Source organism: Pelophylax lessonae, assembly GCF_965119305.1.
Source record: "Pelophylax lessonae genome assembly, chromosome: 10".
Lineage (NCBI taxonomy): Eukaryota > Metazoa > Chordata > Amphibia > Anura > Ranidae > Pelophylax > Pelophylax lessonae.
In genome coordinates, this window is record NC_138777.1 from 174,763,860 (window position 1) to 174,786,137 (window position 22,278).

The 22,278-nt window shown below is 43.8% G+C and overlaps 1 protein-coding gene across 8 annotated transcripts in view; it reads left to right on the forward strand.

Annotated features, from left to right (window-relative positions):
• Positions 1-19,310, forward strand: part of MARK2 (microtubule affinity regulating kinase 2) — a 251,027-nt gene extending 231,717 nt beyond the window's left edge. For 6 of the 8 annotated variants that reach the window (XM_082269944.1, XM_082269939.1, XM_082269943.1 and 3 more), the window contains 2 exons: positions 2,051-2,095; positions 18,219-19,310. In XM_082269944.1, coding sequence (XP_082126070.1) covers positions 2,051-2,095; positions 18,219-18,570 — 397 coding nt within the window. In that variant the 3' untranslated portion in view covers positions 18,571-19,310. The remainder of the gene's footprint in view (positions 1-2,050; positions 2,096-18,218) is intronic. The other 2 variants (XM_082269941.1, XM_082269942.1) reach the window with 1 other exon arrangement.
• The last annotated feature ends 2,968 nt before the right edge of the window (positions 19,311-22,278 follow it).

The window sequence follows — 22,278 nt, forward strand, 5'->3', positions numbered from 1 at the left end:
ATTGGCTGTGGCTTGAGCTGTATGAACAGTGACTAACGGTCCTACATAGTAGAACCGTATGATCACCATTCATACACAGGGGAGAATGACAGGTAGCTTGTTTACATTAGCCGGTCACGCGCGCGGGGGGGTCCGTGACCACTCGGGAGCGGGAGCGCGCCTTCAGGGGCGCGCGCTCGCTCCCTAGACCCTCACAGGCTAGCGGCGTAGTACTACGTCACTCTGCCTGTGAGGGGCTGACCGCCGCAGTAAATAGTCGTGCGGCGGTCGGCAAGTGGTTAACTAGAGGTTGGAGGGGGGCAGTAAAGCCCCATGGTTGATCTGCACTTTTAATGCCCCTCAACCATTCCCCCTTTTAGCTGCAGGTTCAGCAGGCAGGGGTGTACACATGCTGCAGCCATAATGCTTTGCAGCCGTATCAGGAATTATACCCCTTTTTTTGATCACATCAGTTCCAGGTTACTTGACCTAAAGTGACCTGCAATATGGGCAATTAATTCTGGTCTCAATGCGCTGTTGCCATAAACTCAGAAAATCTGATGCAAATCCTGAACACTATTGAACTAGCGGTTTCTAACCGATGGGTGAGAATTTGTACAATCTTAAGATGTTTCTGAGCCCAAAAATAAATGTATTATATCACAGTATAGCAGTCCTTTGATAAAATAGCTTAATTTTATTATTATTATTATTATTATTATTATTTATTTATTTATTTTTTTTTAAAACGTTTCCCCATATATTCTTTTCTAGGTTGGGTTACATTTACTACTCTAGTCTATCTGTGCAGGGAGCCATGGTTGTCACCCAGGCTACCCTTCAAACACACCTTCCTTTTTTTCACAATAAACAATAAAAATGAATGCAGACAGCAGTTCTGAAGACTGCTACCCTAAAATATATTTTTGTTCTTGGGTTTAGATATCCTTTATTGGCTCCAACTTTTTAAAAGCAGACAAACTTTAAATTCAGGTTCACATTAGGAAAAAGGGAATGATTCCACGGATGTTTTTTTTTTTTTTTTCTTGCAATAGCTTTACTTTACACGTACACAAGGCCATAATGAATGTGCCTCTCTCTTTGCTGCAGCTGGATTCCCAAATTAATTATTCTGTCTGCAATATGGAAATTTCATTGAAACATAATAAATTAATTTGATAATGGCTATACAAATCTACAGAGCTGGACTGTTTGCAGACAGAACACCATTCGAATTCACTAGAAATAACCAACCCATTTAGTTTTAGGTAGAGCTGGTCTTTAATATAGCATTTTGTTTTTAATGTTCTGTTTGGTTTTAACAATGTATATTCATGGAAGCACTATATTTGCTGTATTTCCTGCTTAGTAGCACAATCCATTATTGCACTTACAGCTCTTCTTATATCAGTGGATCTTTTAAGACCCCGTTCACACTGGGGCGACGCTACTTGCCGGGGCGACCTCACAGGTCGTGGTGCGCAGCTCGCACCGCGACCTCGGAGCGGCCGGCACGGACTTCATAACATTGAAGTCAATGTTGGGTCCCCCCAAAGAAGCTCCGGACCCTTTTTCGAAGTCGGAGCGACTTGTGTCGCTCCTATTAGAACGGGTCCACAGCTTCTCTATGGCAGGCGACCTACGGCGACCTGTCAGGCGACCAGGTCGCCTGACAGGTCGCCCCAGTGTGAATGGGGTCTTAGACATAGGTGTGTCAGTAGACAGCCAAAGAATACAAAATATACTTTCTAGGTTCAAGGTTGTTTCTTTTACTCTATTTTTTCACAGGAGGCCTTCAGCAAGGGTGCTGATTGCTCTCTGTCCAGTAGATTAAGACTGTAGAAATATGCCTATAAAATATGAGTATGACTACAAAGTCAAGAATACATTTAAGGAAACTTGATAAGTACTCAATGAAAAATACACAATCTCTTTTGAAGTCCATGCTTTTGATAAGGGGTTGTGGAATATTCGCTGACTTGTTTTTGAGGACTAAATATCTTGGCCGGTAAATGATGCTCTGCAGAGCTCACAGTTCATACACTGAATTTATTTACCTCTCTCTTTTGAGGAACCCAAATGAACCAGAAGGGAAAGATCGAGTGGAGAGCACCAGGTGAGAGAGCCAACATTACTGCTTCAGTGTAAATTACCTCCTCTAGCTTTCTTCCACCTCATCTCTAGTGTGTTATTCTGCTTCATGTTTTGTATCTATTGAATCAGCATTATTTTTTTTTTCTTTCACATGTAATCTCCCTGTATGCTCTGTTCTCTTTTCTCTTTCCCTCTGGGGTTTGGTCCTTCAGCTTCTTCTGCTGACTCTGTTGATCAGATCAGTGCTTTTATTTTTTTATCCATAGCTTGTGAACAGTTACTTCTGTAGAGCATCTGTCTACTTCTTCATTGTTTGTGTGTAAGGCTGTTTTTATATTCCAATACAGTTTGGTGTAATCCATGCAGAGCTATACACTGCAAGAAGATTAATGGAGAAATATTAGATAACAGTTTGTAAATCTAGGAATTTTTCCATATGACTCCTATTGTGGTGTTCTCCTTGTAAAGCAAAAGTTCACCATTTTTTGGGAAAAAAATAATAAATGCACATATTTTTGCAGGTAATGTGTTGTTTTTTCTCTGAGGAGCCTGGGAAGCATTGCATGGATCAGTGATGCAATGTCAGACTCCTGCAGAAAAGGCCTGCAGCTTTAAGCCTACAGCCATACGGCTGACTGTTTACAAGCTTCAGGGCTTGTAAATAAACTACGAGGCTGCCCATCAGCGACCTCCCAGTCCAGTCAGGTCTACAAGGTAGTTTTAGTTTCTCTATCGCTCATTGACAGATATAGTCCTCGGTGATTCAACACCCTCGGGTTATGCTGCCCTCTACAGGAGTAGGACTAGACAAGAAAGAAAACGTTCTGGCCACACCCTAGGGGCAGTCCCAGAGGGTATATCCTCTCACTTCCTGCTCTAGCAAATCAGTTTTTTTTCTGTCTAGTTAGGAGTAAGGACCTAGATACCTTGCTGGGATCTTCGGTCCTGGCAGGATTTTTTTCTTAGAAAAGATTTTTTAGACAGCTTTTTTTCTACGAGCGCGTGCAGGCCATAGCTCCGCGCTGGGTCGGCCGCGACATAGTCCCACTGGGGTGAGGCTAGTCGCGGACGCTCCTTGGAGACTTCCTCTCAGGGAGGATTTGCGGTCTCAGGGACCGATTTTCCGTCTTGCTTTACAGTCGCTGGCTTAATGGCCTGGCCATTGAGACCCAGGTACTGAAGGACAAGGGAGTGTCAGCTTCAGTTATTCCTACCTCCAGTTAAAGCAAGGAAAGCGACTTCCAGCACATGGAAGTCTTATATTGCATGGTGTGAATCTATTGGATTTCCCCCACATATCTATTCGGTGACCCGAATTTTGGTCTGTCTGCAACAAGGGGTTGAGCAGAAACTATCCTTGAGCACGATCAAGGGTCAGGTTTTCGGCGTTAGCAATCTTCTTTCAAGAAACCTTTGGCTAATCATTCCTTGGTGCGGAATTTCATCCAGGGGGTGCGACATCTGGCTCCGCCAGTGCGCGCACCCTTACCGCCTGGGATCTTAATTTAGTGTGGTCGGTTCTTCAGAAACTTCTCTTTGAAGATATTAGGGAGATTCCCTTGCTTACATTATCCCAGAAGGTGGCCTTCTTGGTGGCCATTACTTCTGCACGCAGGGTGTCAGAACTGGCCGCATTATCTTGTCGTTCCCCATATCTGGTGGTTCATAGGGATAAGGTGGTTCTTCTTCCGAATCCATCCTTCCTTCCTAAAGTGGTTTTCAGAGTTTTTCATCTGAATAAAAGTATTGTGTTACCTTCCCCGTGTCCTAAGACTAGCCATCCTTGGGAGTTTGCATTACACTCCTTGGATGGGGTTCAGAAGGATACACTTGACTACTACGAACTTGTTTTCGTAAGACGGACTCACTTTTTGTGATCACGGATAGCCCTTGAAGGGGGTTGCCTGTGTCTGCCGCGACCATATCTACATGGATCAGTCAGACGGTGGTACAGGCTTATTCTATTAAGGGGCGGAATCCTCCGTTCCCTGTTAGGGCGCACTTCACTCGAGCGCTCAGTACTTCCTGGGCCTATCGCCATCAGGCGTCAGTGGTCCAGGTATGTAAGGCGGCCACCTGGTCGTCGGTACATACCTTTACAAAATTTTATAAGATTGATGTGATGGCATCGGCGGATGCCTCATTTGGCCGCAAGGTTTTGCAGGCCGCAATTTGAGGAGACCGGTGGTCTACCTCGGGGGTTTTTTTCTGTTGAAAAATTTCTGTTGAGTCTCATCATTGAGGATGAGCATTGTAAACTTCTAGTTGGCACCGGTTGGGCCTTCTAGATTGGATTTGATTTCCATTTTCCCACCCCTCATTTGTGGTACTGCTTTGGGACGTCCCGAGGGTGTTGAATCACCGAGGACTATATCTGTCAATGAGCGATAGAGAAAAATGGATTTTTGTAAAATCTTACCGTAAAATCCTTTTCTCTTAGCTCATTGACAGACGTAGTACCCGCCCCTCTGTTTTTGAGTTGGGTTGGGTTAAATTCTCTAAACACTGCTTTGTGACATAACTGATTTGCTAGAGCAGGAAGTGAGAGGATATACCCTCTGGGACTGCCCCTAGGGTATGCCAGAACGTTTTCTTTCCTGTCTAGTCCTACTCCTGTAGAGGGCAGCATAACCCGAGGGTGTTGAATCACCGAGGACTATATCTGTCAATGAGATAAGGATTTTACGGTAAGATTTTACAAAAATCCATTTTTTTGCATTCACAGGAAACTGTGAATGAATGAGGCCACAGTGTGGTGAGAGCCCAACACGCCCACGTTAATTTCAAATGGTGACAGTGGGCATGGGGAAAATATCCCAAATCCACTATCACAAGGAGGTGGGGATATGGGGGTTGGCTGTGGAACATGTAACCTGTTCCAAAAAGCTGGATTTATCCTTTAAGCCATCCTAGAAAATAAAAAAAGCTTTCGGTTTTCCTTTTAGTTTATGAGAACATGTTTTTTGTGTGTTAAACAATGAGCTAGTAGAAAGATGACCTAGGAACTTTACAGCTTTTATCTGAAATCTTTCTAAATATACACAAGATATTAAAGTCACTGTAAGGTCAAAAATGTAAGCCTTTGCTTTCAGGGGAGCGACAATAGACATTCATAGTTCACATCCATATTAAGTATATTATTTATTTTGTGTGACAAACATACCCTAAAATAATAATCCCAATACAAAACAAACCACAACCAATAAATAAGAGAAAAATGCCAAAATAAACCCAACATTACCTATTTAAAACATTGCATACTCATTTCCATTTCTATGGTCCAAAACTATCGATACAACATATCACTCCAACACTCCCAAGCTTGTAGCATCTTTTCATATTTTTACCAATTCAATACCAAACTGGGTACTTGTGATTCTGCCCAAGTCATTTTTAAAAATTAAAACCGTGCCCTATTCAAAGCAGTGTCTTAATGGTGGTTTTGCCAAAGTGCATTATTGAAAGCATTGTGGAGACAAGGACAACTGTGATCTCTAGACACATGAATAACTGGGAAGAAGAGGACAGATAGAAGTACCAGCATTAGAGTGGTGAATATTATTTATATTGGCTCTGGGGTGGTGATAAAGTGTAATGAGTTGAAGTGTGTAGAGCCCTGGGATTTAGGAGGGGGGGGGCAACATTTTTACCACCAAATACCCTGCTAGGCCATGAATAGCATGGGTCTCCAGAAATACCACAAACTGTTTTTCTTGAATTGGCTGCATTCTTCTGTTTTGCTTATTCGCTAGTTAGCTTATTCCCTGCTTTTTTGGCAGGGGTAATATGGCCTAGTACAAATTAAGGGTTAGAACTACTATAATGATTTTACATTATTTCTTTTGGTGCAAAGAACTATGTTGTTTTCAGCGGCCTTTCAATATTATAAATTGGTGTATGTGGACCGACTCTCAAGCACCATATCTTTCAATATGAAGAGAGAAATTTATAATGGGTATTGGGACTTTTCTGGTGCTACACCAGTTAAGATTCACACAAATTATTTAAAATTATTGACACACAAATTATTTAAAATTGACAATTTCATTCTAATATGCATACAATGTTTGTTTATAAGTTTAATTATATTTACATATGTACATACCTGACAGTGCTCAGAGCCCGCCCTACACATCCTAGAGAGACAGAAAGTATGCCGCAAAGGGAGACCTTTTAGATCTTACCAGGAATAAATCTAAGAAAATAATATTTCTCTTTCGTTCATTGACGGGCACAGCTCCTGATTATTTTTAACCACTGGGTTATACTGCCCTCTACAGGAGTAGGACACTAGGCAGGAAAAAGCTTGATTATACCTATGGCCAGTCCCAGGGGGTATACACCCACACTCATCTGTAGGCACTCAGTTTTTTTTTCTGCCTAGTCAGGACCTAGTTTCTTGCTGGGATCGCTGGTCCTGGCAATTTTTTTCCTTTTAAATGGATTTTTTCCTATCTTTGTTATTTTGTTACCTGGTTGGCTATGGTTAGCCTTGGGAATTTTTTTTCTGCTGTTTTACCACCCCTTATGTTTGACACTGCTTTGGGACAGTCCCAATGGTTAAGAAGAATCAGGAGCTGTCTGTCAATGAACGAAGGAGAAACTGTGATTTTTTTGACCCATTTTGATGTTTGTTGACAGACCCAGCACCCACCCCTCTGTGGAGTTGGCTTTTTTCTGACACTGCTTGTAACAAAACTGAATGCCTGTAGCCGAGTGTGGGTGTATACCCCCTAGGACTGCCCATAGGCATAGTCAAGCTCTTTTTCCTGCCTATTGTCCTACTCCTTTAGGGGGCAGTAGAACCCAATGGTTAAGAAGAATCAAGAGCTGTGTCCGTCAATGAACATCAGAGAAATAGATTTTATGGTAAGTCAAAAATCAAATACATTTTTCAAGTAAGCATTGAGGCCTCAGGAGAATATGTCCTATCATACAGGTGCATTTAAAGTTTTACTAAATCCAGAACCCTGCATTCACTATATCTGGTCTCCCACAGTAAACACAGAACGTGGAAATACAATAGTTTTAGTAAATATAAAATGCTAAATGCCTTTCTCTGTCGCTCATTGACAGACACAGTCCTCTTTGATTAATATCAGTAGGGTTATACTGCCCCCTACAGGAGTAGGACACTAGGCAGGAAAAATGTTCTGGCCACACCTTAGGGGCAGTCCCAGAGGGTATATCCTCTCTCTCCCTGCTACAGAATGTCAGGTTTTTTCTGCCTAGTCAGGAGTAAGGACCTAAGTTCCTTGCTGGAATCTCTGGTCCTGGCAAGCTTTTTTAGATCTTTTTTAGTTAGCTTTTTCTCTCCAGTTTTTTGTTCCTGTGAGATCTTCAAGCAATTATGCTGGATCTGGGCGACGGGCTGGATGTTGAGATCCAGTGGTCACCCCAGCCGGCCTACTAGCGCGTGCAGGCCCTAGCTTCCGCGCTGGGTCAGCCGCGACATAGTCCCACTGGACGGGGACTGGCCCCGCGAGTTAAACGTCTCGCCAGGTCGCCTACGACCAGTCGGAAACTGAGTCGCGGCGACCGTATTGGTCGACAGCCCCCCCCCCACCTCGGTGGAGAGGGGTTCTGTTAGGAGTGGGTGCCCGCCTGTTCCGGTATGGTGAGTAGAATGTTCCCCCTCTCCCCCTGTCGGGTTTTGGGAATAGATGCGGGCCCCTCTGTGGATGGTCGGACCCTCATGATCCCGGGTTCCCCTCTATCCTGTGACACACTTCACATATCTCCCCCTTGCTAGTGTGAGTTGGTGAGTAAGGTATACCACTCCAGGAGGCTTGGTTTGGGAGCTGACAATCTATATGAGTCTGTCGCTGCAAGGAAAGCCTGCATTGTAAAAGGACTAAGGAATCCATGACTGACGTCGGTCAAGGATGGAGACAGGGCGCCGCTGGCGTTACTGTTGAAACAGTCGTGCAGAGGGATGATACTATCAGGCACCTACCTATCGCACGGGAGTCCTCTATTAGCGATGCAGCCGCACGGAGCTGCCATCCTTCCGTGGGCCGCCATTTTGGCGTAGCCTAATGTCTCCTGTATGGCGTTGGCCATCTTGGATACACCCAGCTGCCTCGAGGAGCAGCGGTGGGAGTGCCGGAAGACGTGTAAAGGGGCGGAGCCGCCTCCTTTAACCGGGTAAATTGATCCATAAGACTTCCTGTTCTGTAAGGACAGCGCTGAGAGCAGTTTGGTAGAAGCTTCTGTGCCTCCGGTGGTGACCCCTCGGGTCTCTCTCTGTGGGGGTCTGAAGAGGGTGTGGTGAGGGTGTGAGGGGCGCTGTTGCGCTGGGGAATTACATACAAAAAAAAAAAAAAGTTTTTTCTTTTGCAATCCTTGTTTGCTGACAGGTGTTCCTGGATTTGTCATGGACCCTGCCACACATGTATCCCCACCTGATCCCCTTGAGGTGGCTGCAGGACCCTCCAGTTCTCCACTTACTATTGATGCATTGTCAGCGGTTTTGGAGTCTTTTGTATCCCGGGTGGAGGTGGCCTGTCAGGGACGGGGGGGGGGGGGGGGGGGGCGAAAAAGCGACCCCCGCCTACCCCTATTTCGTCTCACACTTCAGATAGATTCTGAGCCTGTCGTGGCGGCTGCAGGTCCCTCTTCTGGGGCTAGTGTCTCATATCCCATCTACTCAGATAGCGAAAAAACATTTCTGCCTCCGCTATAGCGCAAGATGAAGCGCTGGTAGATGCACTGATTGTGTCTGTGCGGGAAACTTTAAGACTTGAGGTTACACCTACGGAGGCAGTGGATACTGAAATTGCTTTTGGTACTCGCAAGCCTACCAAGATGGCAAAGGTGTTTCCTTTGCCCAAATGTTTTCAAGATATAATTAAGGAAGAATGGGTCCGTCCAAAACGAACCCCTGGTATTTCCAAACGAATTGCTAGACGCTATCCGTTTGAAGAATCCCTCAATAAATGGACGGTACCACCGTCGGTGGATTCACCGATTTCCAGGCTAAATAAAGCTACTGTTATCCCGTTAGAGGACGCTCTGTCTTTTTGGGATCCGGTGGACCGTAAGGCGGAATCTATATCCCGCTCTATATTTTCCCTGATAGGGTCAGCCTTTAGGCCAGTGTTCACCATTGCTCTGGTTGCACAAACATTGACACAGTGGACCAAGTTGCTACGCCGAGATCTGGAGGGGAGAAGTCTCCCCCCGGCAGTATCGGACTTGCTGGAGCAGATGGTACAAGCGCTACAGTTTGTCTGTGACGCCGCCCTGGACGCCGCTCCATTAATGGGGCGCGTATCGATCTCGGCGGTGGTCCTTCGGCGTATGTTGTGGTTAAAATGCTGGTCGGCGGATCAAGCTTCCAAAAAAGCCTTGGCTAATCTCCCCTTTGAAGGGGATCGCCTGTTTGGTGCCACCTTGGATGAGATCATCAATGGTATCACTGGTGGCAAGAGCACCTTTTTACCACAGACTACTAAGGGGAAAGGACCTCGTCGCAGACGGGGACCTTCCTTTTCCGCTCATAAGAAGTTTTTTCGCTCCTCTGGGGCGGGCGATAAGGCGAAGTCCTCCAAAGCCCCCCCAGGGGGTTCAAAGGGCGCTGGTCGGGTAAACAAAGGTCCGGCTCTGCCAGACCTGAAGATAAGACCACTACAGCCTGAAGGTGCGCCCCCACCCATATGTGGGGTGGGGCGACGTCTTCACCGGTTTCCGGACCCATGGCTCTCCAGGTTTCCAGACAAATGGGTTCAAGAGGTCATACGGTCGGGATACAAGATCGAGTTTCGATCACTTCCACCGGTGCGGTTCTTCCCTTCCAATATCCGATTATCCCCGGATCGCTTAGAAGCTTTGCGGGGGGCAGTGACGGATTTGATGCAACAAGGAGTGGTGGTCCACGTTCCTTGGACAGAACGTTTTCAGGGGTTCTATTCGAACCTATTCACAATACCCAGAAAAGAGGGCAAGGTGCGTCCAATTCTGGACTTGAGAGCACTCAATCATTTTGTCCGGGTGCAAAAATTCAAGATGGAGTCCATTCGCACAGTAGTGGCCTCCCTGCATCAGGGGGATTTTCTGGCGTCCATACACATCAAGGATGCCTATCTTCACATTCCCATTTACGCAGGACATCGGCGTCTCCTTCGCTTTTCCGTGGGAGAGAACCATTATCAGGTTTTGGCCCCAGTTTTGGCGCTGTTGCGACAGCGGGGCATTTCGGTTCTAGGCTACCTAGACGACCTTCTTCTTCGTGCGGAGTCTCCGCAGGCTCTGTTGCTAAACTTGGAGATCACTATGATCTCTTTGGAAGAGTTTGGGTGGCTAGTGAACCAGCAGAAATCATCCCTGGTCCCCACCAGGAGACTGAACTATCTGGGCGTAACTTTGGATACATCCTTGGCAAAAGTGTTTCTCCCGGCGGAGAAACTCCGGAAGATTCAGTCGACGACTCAGTTATTATTGACCGTCAACTGGCCTTCCCTGCGGACTTGCATGAGGGTTCTGGGACTGATGGTGGCCTCCTTCGAGGCAGTACCGTTTGCCCAGTCTCATACCCGGATTCCTTAAAAGGAGATTCTTCTCAAATGGAACCGGAATCCCGATTCCCTGGACAATCGGATCCGGCTGAGCGAACGGACCAGGGAATCTCTGGTTTGGTGGCTTCGGTCACCAATGCTCAGTCAGGGGAAGTCATTTCTTCCAATCTATTGGACGATTGTCACCACGGATACCAGTCTATCCGGGTGGGGTTCTCGGCAGACGATCTGCCCAGGGGCGCTCTGGTCCCTGGAAGAATCCAGGTTACTGATAAATGTATTGGAACTGAGAGCGATCAGACTTTGTCTGATTCACTGGACCGAGCAGCTCCGGGGCAGCCCGGTGCGGATTCAGTCGGACAATGCCACGGCAGTGGCTTACGTCAATCACCAGGGGGGCACCAAGAGTGTCCTGGCGGCCGTAGAAGTGGCTGGCATCCTTCGTTGGGCGGAACGATTTGTTCCAGCTCTCTCCGCGGTATTCATTCCGGGGGTGGAAAATTGGCAGGCAGATTTTCTCAGCCGTCAGATTCTGGATCAAGGGGAATGGTCTCTTCATCCAGAGGTATTTCACCAATTGTGCCTTCGTTGGGGCACCCCGGATGTGGATCTGTTGGCATCTCGGTTCAACAAGAAGGTGCGGCGGTTTGTAGCCCGCTCCCGAGATCCTCTAGCGGACGCCGCAGACGCGCTGGTCGCCCCGTGGGGGCAGTATCAGCTACTGTATGCCTTCTCTCCTCTCAAGTTGCTGCCGAAACTTCTTCGCAGGATAGAGGTGGAGGGAATTCCAGTTATCCTGGTAGCTCTGGACTGGTCCCGTCAGGCCTGGTACGCTGACTTGGTCAGGCTGGTCGCGGACGTTCCTTGGCGACTTCCTCTCAGGGAGGATCTGCTGTCTCAGGGACCGATCTTCCATCCTGCTTTACGATCGCTGACTTTAACGGCCTGGCTATTGAGACCCAGGTGCTGAAGGACAGGGGGTTGTCAGCTTCAGTTATTCCTACTCTAATTAAAGCGAGGAAAGCGACTTCCAGAAAAGTCTATCATCGCACATGGAAGTCTTATATCGCGTGGTGTGAATCCTTTGGGTTTCCTCCACGTTCTTACTCGGTGGCCCGAATATTGGCTTTTCTGCAACAGGGGGTTGAGCAGAAACGGTCCTTGAGCACTATCAAGGGTCAGGTTTCAGCGTTAGCAATCTTATTTCAGAAGCCTCTGGCTACTCATTCCTTGGTGCGGAATTTCATCCAGGGGGTGCGGCACCTGGCTCCGCCGATGCGCGCGCCCTTGCCGCCCTGGGATCTTAATTTGGTGTTGTCGGTTCTTCAGAAACCTCCCTTTGAAAATATTAGGGAGATTCCCTTGCTTACTTTATCCCAGAAGGTGGCCTTTTTGGTGGCTATCACTTCTGCACGCAGGGTGTCAGAACTGGCCGCATTGTCCTGTCGTTCCCCATATCTGGTGGTTCATAGGGATAAGGTGGTTCTTCGTCCGAATCCATCCTTCCTTCCTAAGGTGGTTTCAGATTTTCATCTAAATGAGGATATTGTGCTACCTTCCCTGTGTCCTAAGCCCAGTCATCCTCGGGAGTTTGCGTTACACTCCTTGGATGTGGTTCGGGCGATCAGGGTGTACTTGACTACTACGGAATCTTTCCGTTAGACGGATTCACTTTTTGGGATCACGGATGGCCCTAGAAAGGGGTTGCCTGCGTCTGCCGCGACCATCTCTAGATGGATTAGACAGACGGTGGTACAGGCTTATTCTATTAAGGGTCGGGTTCCTCCGTTCCCTGTTAAGGCGCACTCCACTCGGGCACTTAGTGCTTCCTGGGCCTTCCGCCATCAGGCGTCGGTGCTGCAGGTTTGCAAGGCGGCTACCTGGTCGTCGGTTCATACCTTTACAAAATTTTATAAAGTTGATGTGCTGGCATCGGCGGATGCCTCTTTTGGCCGCAAGGTTCTGCAGGCCGCTGTTTGAGGGGACCGTTGGTCTACCTCGAGGGTTTTTTTCTGTTGGGTTTTTCAGTTGGGTCTCATCCTTTGTCCGATGAGCCTTTAAGACTGGTTGGCACCGGTTGGGCCTTCTGGATTGGATTTTGATTTCCGTTATCCCACCCCTCATTTGTGGCACTGCTTTGGGACGTCCCTACTGATATTAATCAAAGAGGACTGCGTCTGTCAATGAGCGACAGAGAAAATTGGATTTTTGACTTACCGTAAAATCCTTTTCTCTTAAGCTCATTGACAGACGCAGTACCCGCCCCTCTATTTTTGAGTTGGGTTGGGTTAAATTCTCTGACACTGCTTTGTTACATAACTGACATCCTGTAGCAGGGAGAGAGAGGATATACCCTCTGGGACTGCCCCTAAGGTGTGGCCAGAACGTTTTTCCTGCCTAGTGTCCTACTCCTGTAGGGGGCAGTATAACCCTACTGATATTAATCAAAGAGGACTGCGTCTGTCAATGAGCTTAAGAGAAAAGGATTTTACGGTAAGTCAAAAATCCAATTTTTCTCATCAGCAGTTAGCAGTCTTGTGACTTCTATCTGTGTCGGGGTAAAGTTTGTAGGAGGAGATTTCATTCTACTCTGGCTGTCCTATGAGGTTGCGGGACCCCTGACCCTCTGTCTGGACAGTGCTGATTGGCCCTGTATTGATCACATGCACTCTCCCAAGGAAAAAAAAATTCTCTAGCAATATACACCAATATGAGCATGTGCAGCTTGTCCCCTATGCTCTGTTCTATCAGGAGATGGTTAGCAGACAGTGGAAGAAGAGGAGGATCAGAGAAGACAGGATCAAACTGTCCTTTTACATAATACAGAGGATTAATCCTTAGGTTCCACAGTGAGTATAACAAGCATGCATTACTGCATATAGACTGGTTCTACTGTTGTTGGTTTTAGTAACACCTTAAGTACACCAATATAAGTATATCAATGACCCACATATTGAAGGACACTCTATTATCCTGGCTTAATAGCTGAATCCCATTATCTATAGGTTGCGGTATGGTGGGATAAGCCATCATCACATCTTAGAGGTTTTGGAGCAGTAGAAACATGTAAAGGAATGTGATCGATTTGTTGCAAATCAAGACAAGCACAAAAAGTTTATGCTTGCACTTTATGGCTCTTTGTATGTATAATAAAAGGAGAATCCAGTGATTTTAAAATATTTTTTGCAAATCCTATTGGAGTATCACCTGCAGCCCTTTATTTAGTAGTGGCTATAACAAACCTATGATGATCTACTGGGAAATGGCTAGGTTAAAGGTCTTCCTACATATTTAGAACAGACTTGGGGCAGGCTCACTCTAACATTGTTAAAAAAAAAAAACCTTGCTGTCCGCAAACATTTAAAAGGTAAAAAATATGTTTTACATTCTTTTTAGGCATGCTGTGGGAATAGGAACACATACCATTGGGGGGTTTTCTGAAATTTGATTGCAAAAGTGAAAATATCCTTTTTTGGTACAATCATTTTTATTGTAATGAGTATGACAACATTACAACTATTCACCCACACAAGAGTATAGCATATCAAACATAATGGAAAGACATGGGCTGAAAGATCATGAACAGGTGAAAATAGGCTTTTAAGTCAGTCAAGGGCCAAGATTTTTTTTTTGTGTGTAGGTTAAATGCACACATTCTTTCTATTGCTTAAAGTGTTATCTAAACACAAAAACAAATATGTAATATACTTCAGCTTACTGCTCCTGTGGATAGATGAGTGAGTTTGGGGTAGAGGAACTTGACTGGCCTGCACAGAGTCCTGACATCAACCCGATAGAACACCTTTGGGATGAATTAAAGTGGAGACTGTGAGCCAGGCCTTCACGTCCTACATCAGTGCCTGACCTCACAAATGTGCTTCTGGAAGAATGCTCAAACCTTTCCATAGACACACTCCTAAACCTCGTGGACAGCCTTCTCAGAAGAGTTGAAGCTGTTATAGCTGCAAAGAATGGGCTAACTCCATACTAAAACCTACGGATTAAGATTGGGATGTCATTAGTTCATGTATGTGTACAGGCAGGCATCCCAATTATTTTGACAATATAGTGTATCCCCCCCCCAGACAAAGGGGTAATCTTAACTGCTTTACGACCGCCCCATAGCAGATTTACTGTTTCAGGGCGGCTGCTCTGTGCAGAAACACGTGTGTGTATGTATGTATGTATGTATGTATATATATATATATATATATATATATATATATATATATATATATATATATATATATATATATATATATATATATATACGTGATTGTGCACTTCCAGGTTTTGGGCATACGCTGCCGCGGGAATCGGTCAAAGGGTCTCGTGGACCCGCCGATCGTTCGGTACTCTGACATAATGAGTCAACCTATGTAAACAAGGCAGACTGTCATTCTGTGAGTACAGAAGACCTGGATCCTGTGTTCCTGTGAAGCAAGAACACCGATCCATGTCTTCAAGTAGTAAATGCACCTCCCCCTCAGTTAGTAAGCACTACCTAGACACACATTCAACGCTTTGATCACCCCTGATGTTAACCCCCTTCCCTACCAGTGTCATTAGTACAGTAGCACTGCTCACTGTAATGTCACTGGTCCCCAAAAAAGTCTGATCGCTGCCATTACTAATAAAAATTAAAAAAAAATCTCATAGTATGTAGAGACTGTAACTTTTGCGCATACATATATATATATATATATAAATATACATACATACAGTGCATTGCGAAAGTATTCGGCCCCCTTGAACTTTTCTACCTTTTGCCACATTTCAGGCTTCGAACATAAAGATATAAAACTGTAATTTTTTTTTTTTGAAGAATCAACAAGTGGGACACAATCATGAAGTGGAATGAAATTTATTGGATATTTCAAACTTTTTTAACAAATAAAAAACTGAAAAATTGGGCGTGCAAAATTTTTCAGCCCCCTTAAGTTAATACTTTGTAGCGCCACCTTTTGCTGCGATTTACAGCTGTAAGTCGCTTGGGGTATGTCGCTATCAGTTTTGCACAACAATTTTGGAAGACAAATCTCCGTCCCAGTCTCAGGTCTTTTGCAGACTCCATCAGGTTTTCTTCCAGAATGGGTTTTGTATTTGGCTCCATCCATCTTCCCATCAATTTTAACCATCTTCCCTGTCCCTGCTGAAGAAAAGCAGGCCCAAACCATGATGCTGCCACCACCATGTTTGACAGTGGGGATGGTGTGTTCAGGGTGATGAGCTGTGTTGCTTTTACGCCAAACATAACGTTTTGCATTGTTGCCAAAAAGTTCGATTTTGGTTTTATCTGACCAGAGCACCTTCTTCCACATGTTTGGTGTGTCTCCCAGGTGGCTTGTGGCAAACTTTAAACAACACTTTTTAAGGATATCTTTAAGAAATGGCTTTCTTCTTGCCGCTCTTCCATAAATGCCAGATTTGTGCAGTATACGACTGATTGTTGTCCTATGGACAGAGTCTCCCACCTCAGCTGTAGATCTCTGCAGTTCATCCAGAGTGATCATGGGCCTCTTGGCTGCATCTCTGATCAGTCTTCTCCTTGTATGAGCTGAAAGTTTAGAGGGACAGCCAGGTCTTCGTAGATTTGCAGTGGTCTGATACTCCTTCCATTTCAATATTATGGCTTGCACAGTGCTCCTTGGGATGTTTAAAGCTTGGGAAATCTTTTTATATCCAAATCCGGCTTTAAACTTCTCCACAACAGTATCTCGAACCTGCCTGGTGTGTTCCTTGTTCTTCATGATGCTCTCTGCGCTTTAAATGGACCTCTGAGACTATCACAGTGCAGGTGCATTTATACGGAGACTTGATTACACACAGATGGATTCTATTTATCATCATTAGTCATTTAGGTCAACATTGGATCATTTAGAGATCCTCACTGAACTTCCGGAGAGAGTTTGCTGCACTGAAAGTAAAGGGGCTGAATAATTTTGCACGCCCAATTTTTCAGTTTTTTATTTGTTAAAGTTTGAAATATCCAATAAATTTCGTTCCACTTCATGATTGTGTCCCACTTGTTAATTCTTCACAAAAAATTAGTTTTATATCTTTATGTTTGAAGCCTGAAATGTGGCAAAAGGTCGCAAAGTTCAAGGGGGCCGAATACTTTTGCAAGGCGATGTATGTACGCCCTTTCTTTTGCCAAAAATATGTAGCAGAATACACATTGGCCTAAATTGATGAAGAAATTTAGATTTTTTTTTTTTTTTTACTGGATGTGTTTTAGAGCAGAAAGGAAAATGTGTGTGTATGTGTGTGTATAAATATATATATATATATATATATATATATATATATATATATATATATATATATATATATATATATATACATACATATATACATATAATAATAATAATAATATACATATATATATATATATACATATAATATACATTTTTTTTTTTTTTTTTCCATTGTCTGTTTTTTGTTTATAGCACAAAAAAAGAAAAACTGCGGAGGTGATCAAATACCATGAAAAGAAAGCTCCCTTTTTGTAGTGAAAAAAGGATGCAAATTGTATTTGGGTACAGCGTCGCATGACCGCGCAATTTGTCAGTTAAAGCAACACAGTGCCGTATTGCAAAAGGGAGGGTGAGCAGAGGGATAGAGGGCACAGAGAATGAGACCAGGCTTTGACATCTGTCCCTAACCACAGCTATCCACTCTGTACAGGTACATGCAAACAGCAGTGACAATGGTCAGCCCGCCATTAGTTTAAGTGGGCTGAGCAGCCACTGCTGATAACATGACCGAGTAATTCCAGGGGCAAATATCTCTCGATTCTGGCCACAGGAATCCAGCAGATGCATGTAACTGTGTAAAGGCCTAAAAATGTTTTTATCTACTTTGAGGTGAAGTAGTTTTCTGCACACTTTGTTTTGCTCAGAATTCCAGTACAGCGACACTATTCAGTGTTCAGTAACAGGTCCTGATACTAACATATATGGAAGCAACAGCTATGTATTCTCACTTCATGGGGTAATGCAAAGTGTAGGATGTCTTAGAAGATTTCAGTTGACCTTAGCAATTCCTGCTATTTACAGAGTACAGAATTTCTTTTTAGGAAAAAATTATATTTTTGCTTTTCCGTAAAGTATAACCTAGCAGTATTCTAGTGTTTCCCTGTATTATAGCTTATTGGTAATGTTAGCACGGAAAGAGGAGCACATTGAAAGTGAAGCTTTTTTTTTTTTTTAATTTCTTACTTTTTCTTTGTAGCAATAGTAAGACAAGTTACAATATAAAAATGCAGTATCCTTTTCGAACTAAATTCAAGGTAAACATGGAGTCTTCCTATTGAATGTTGACCTCACTACATCTTTTTTGCAACTATACAGCTAAGCTTAATCGCATATTAGCTATTCACTAAGGGGGCTGCTTCCAATTGCATTTTGCCTTTCCTGTTTTAGTTTGTATCTTATGTTTGGAATCCTCATAACCAGGTATTTTGGCAATGCCATCAGTTGGTAATGTAAGTTTAAAGAACACAATCTCTTTGTACCTGAAGATAATTTGTTTAAATGTGTTTTGTATGTGATAGTGATGTAAAAACCAGTATTTGATTTGCAGCACATACATCATTGTTGTAACAAAATATGTTGTCCATTTCCTCAGGCCTAACCTGACCGTGGCAGAAAAAGATAAAGAAGACCTGAGGGACTCCAAGCCACGCTCATTACGCTTCACGTGGAGTATGAAAACCACCAGCTCAATGGAACCCAATGAGATGATGAGTGAAATACGCAAAGTGCTGGATGCCAACAGCTGCCAACATGAACTGCAAGAGAAGTACATGATGCTTTGTATCCATGGTTCACCCGGGCACGACAACTATGTACAGTGGGAAATGGAGGTGTGCAAGCTTCCACGCCTCTCTCTAAACGGTGTGCGCTTCAAAAGAATCTCTGGCACCTCTATGGCATTTAAGAACATTGCCTCCAAAATTGCCAATGAACTCAAACTTTAACCAGGCTCCAGCTCTAAGACTGAAACTGCAAAATGAGACACCTACAGCCCCCTGCCATAGCTGGTCAGCACTCTTAGCCAAGTGGATGCAGGAAGTTCCATTTGTTTCTCCTTGCTGGCCTGTCCTGGAAGGACAAACCACGCTTTGTGGCTGGGGGTTGGCAGGGTGCCCTGGGAATGACTACTGCTCCTTTCATTGTAGGTTTTGAGGGTATTTTATTTGAAATAGGTTTATAATTTTTTTTTTTTTATTTTAAAGATTGGGGATTGGGCTCAGATTATCTAATAGACTGATAAGAGGAAGGGTTGTAGAATGAGATTGTAGAGTGGTTCCCCTTCCTATTAATGTGTGTCAGCTCTATGATACAGTTTTTCTGGTACAGTTTATAAAGCAGAAAAAGAGCTTGAAAGGTATCCCCCTTTTTGTCTACAGATGAGTTCACATTGTACAGAAGGATTATAAAAATGTACAATGTCTTTGTACAGAAGAGATTTAAAAATCGTCATGACACTGAACTAATAGCTCAGGGTGCCCTTAATACACAGGTACAGGTAAAGACATGCCCAGCATGGAGAAAGATTGTGCCGCTAACTAGATTTGTATGGTGGAAACCTGGTGGGCTGCCAGAGCTTTTATTACTATACATGCTGTTTTTTCCATTATTTATTTTCCTTAAATGTTGGCAATAATCAGTTGCAACAATTTAATTTGGTGACAGTTACATCATCAATGGTACAAAGATGCTAACAACTGTTAGATTCTCCAAGCACACCTTGAGTTCCCTTTATTTTCATTGGACTAGTCCAGAACCGCTTCCATGCTTTCCCATACATATAGTAAACTGTTGATGTGACTTGCACATATTTCTCTCATAAGGAGGAGCATCCCAGGAGCCCACTATGATTTCCATCTACAAGTTGTGTGTTCACACTTTTTCTCCTTATTAAAAAGCATGAATACACACCACCATGACTATGTCACTGTATACAGAATGCACCCCTTTATTATAGACACTTCTATGAAGATCAGAAATATTAGACATTGTTTGCCACACTCGCCATGTATATATCTACATGTTTGCAGGTTTAAATCCGGGAAATTATCAATTAAATTATAGGACTATTGGAAGTGAAAGAGTGGAGGCAACTTTGTTGAGGAAATGTTTGTGGAATGTACAGTGAATACAGCATATCAGACTTTATCTACCCCTCAGTTGCGGTTGTGGGCTGTATCTGCTGTAAATATCAATCCAAAAAATGTGTATGACTCCCACTTGCAGTTGAGGGGTGAAGCAAGTTTTCATGGCCCGACAGATAATCGCTTGCAAGCGTTATTGTTTATTTGATTTTATTATTTTCCTTTGTGTGAATGATTTCATTGCGGTTTGGAAAAAAAAAGAAACTAATTGCGGTTGACACTGACTGTTTTATTTTTCTAAAGAAAAGTTTGTTCTGTATGTCATGGGTACATTTAATATATCCTAGAATACTCAGGAACAATGATTACTAAAAAAAATAATTATTATTTATAGAGAATAGATAGATTTAAGCAAACAATCATCTTACTAAGATCATGACAATCTTCAGAATTTAGATATCTGTAAGTTTTGGAAGTTTATGCCAACTGAAGCCCCGTACACACGTACCGATCGTCGGCCGAATGATCGGCCATCTTTTGTCCAGGGCTGTCCTGTCTGCTGAAAAGTGCAAAAGACTGCACACGAATTTTGTCAGCCAACAACAGCCGACTGCAGAAGTGATGTCATGTGATGGTTAACTTTCCGTGTGTTTTTTCTTCTCTGAGCATGCCCAGTCTTGCTAATCTGCTGATTGTCGGCCGAATTCTGTACTGGCTGGCGAACAAACGGCCGTTCTGTTGTCGGCGTACAAAAATTTTAATGCCTGCAGGACAGATTCTGTTCGGCCGAAAATGCGCTGTTGGCTGTCGGAAGCATCATACTAACAAGCCAACAATCGGCCGATCGTTCGGCTGCCGAATATATACGGCCGACAATCGCTATGTGTGTACGGGGCTTTACTCTAACCGTTCCATGCTTTTCCATGTTGCTGTGCATGAGCTCCTACCCGATGCTGTGCCTTCTTATCCTTTTCTAAAGCCAGTCACATAAGGGGTGACACACATGGGAGAAGCATTTTTTTTCTTTAGTGCGCTGGAACTTCCGTCAGTGGGTTCTTGTGTTTATCATAGACAGAAGACTGGCTCACAGCTAGTAAACACCTGAGCTGTGGCAATAAACCTAATCCTTTCCTTTGGCAGAGTTATTGATATTGTAACACAACACAAACCAACAAGCAATTATGCAGGATGAGATTCAGGTCGCACTCCCACATCTGCGTAGTGGTAACCTGTAGGTATATCTGCATTGCCATTTAGTCTGAAGATCACCACAAGCCCAAATACTTAAAGTACATGCTCTGTAGTGCACTTCAAACGACAAATGTGAATACTATTGGAGTTGAGATGTGCCTTGGCATAATAGAGACAATTAAAATGAATGCACTTAAATGCACACAAAGAGGTCACTGGGTTTCACATGTTTCTTAGGCACTTTCACACCAGTGATTAAGGTCAGTGCGAATTTTAGTGGCAGCATTCCTCTGATTCCTGCTGCGCCTTGATGCCGCTGCTGCGCCTGTTCCCTATAATAACTGGCTGGTATTCGTGGCTCTTTGCACAGCCACTAATTACTTGCGGTAAGCACTGCTGGATGCTCTTCTCTGGCTGTGCAGAGAGCTGCAAATAACTAAAGGCCTTGTCATTAGACCGGCTCCTGCACCTAGCCTCTGAGAGCTGCAGCAGGCATCTGAGGATTCCTGATGCTACGATTCGAATTCATAGCGGCCTTAATCGCAGGTGTGAATGTAGCCTTATGACTCTGGGGCCCAGTGACAAAACATTGTTTTTTTTTTTTTTTGTATTGTGTTTTTTTTTTTCTGTCTTGTTCATTGTGCCAACAACTTAACGACCATTATTCAAATGCTCAGTCCTTTCAGACTGTGAAAGAGCTAGTCCATCCAAAAATTATGTTTTGCAACAGCAAAATCTACCTTCCATGATTCTTCTTCTTGTTGACATTTGAATGTTAGGGGTTCGCATCCACTTTTTTGTGCTCCAGAAATTCCTGTTGTCTTCTTTAGCATATACAAAAACTAAACTGTGAGAACTCCTTGTAATGACCATGACCGGTATGCAGACCAAGGAACTCAAGCAAATATCTAATTTGGATGGTCCCTGAGAGATATATTAAAACAAGTTTGGTGATTTAATTCTTCACTATCAATGAAAAATCTCACTTTTTGATCAGCTCTCAAATAGGTTGTCATTCATTCAGAAATTCACAACATTTATTTTGAAACATTAGGCCATATAAAAGTGCACACACTATACGTAATGGAAGGAAATTGTGGATTTGCTAATAGGGCCCCATTCACAGCTCAACATTTTGTAGAACAAAGCTCAAACGCTGGAGAGAAAAAAAAGATATTTTCTATGGAGTTGGTTCACATCTCTTATGCCCCATACACACGTGCAGATTATCTGCAGACTTTTGTCTGCAGACTTACCAAAACCATATAATATGAGGTCAAACCTAAACATTTTCAATTTGTATGCAATCCGGCAGGCCCTTGCACTACATAGGAAAGGTAAGTCTGCAGACAAAAGTCTGCAGATAATCAGCACGTGTAA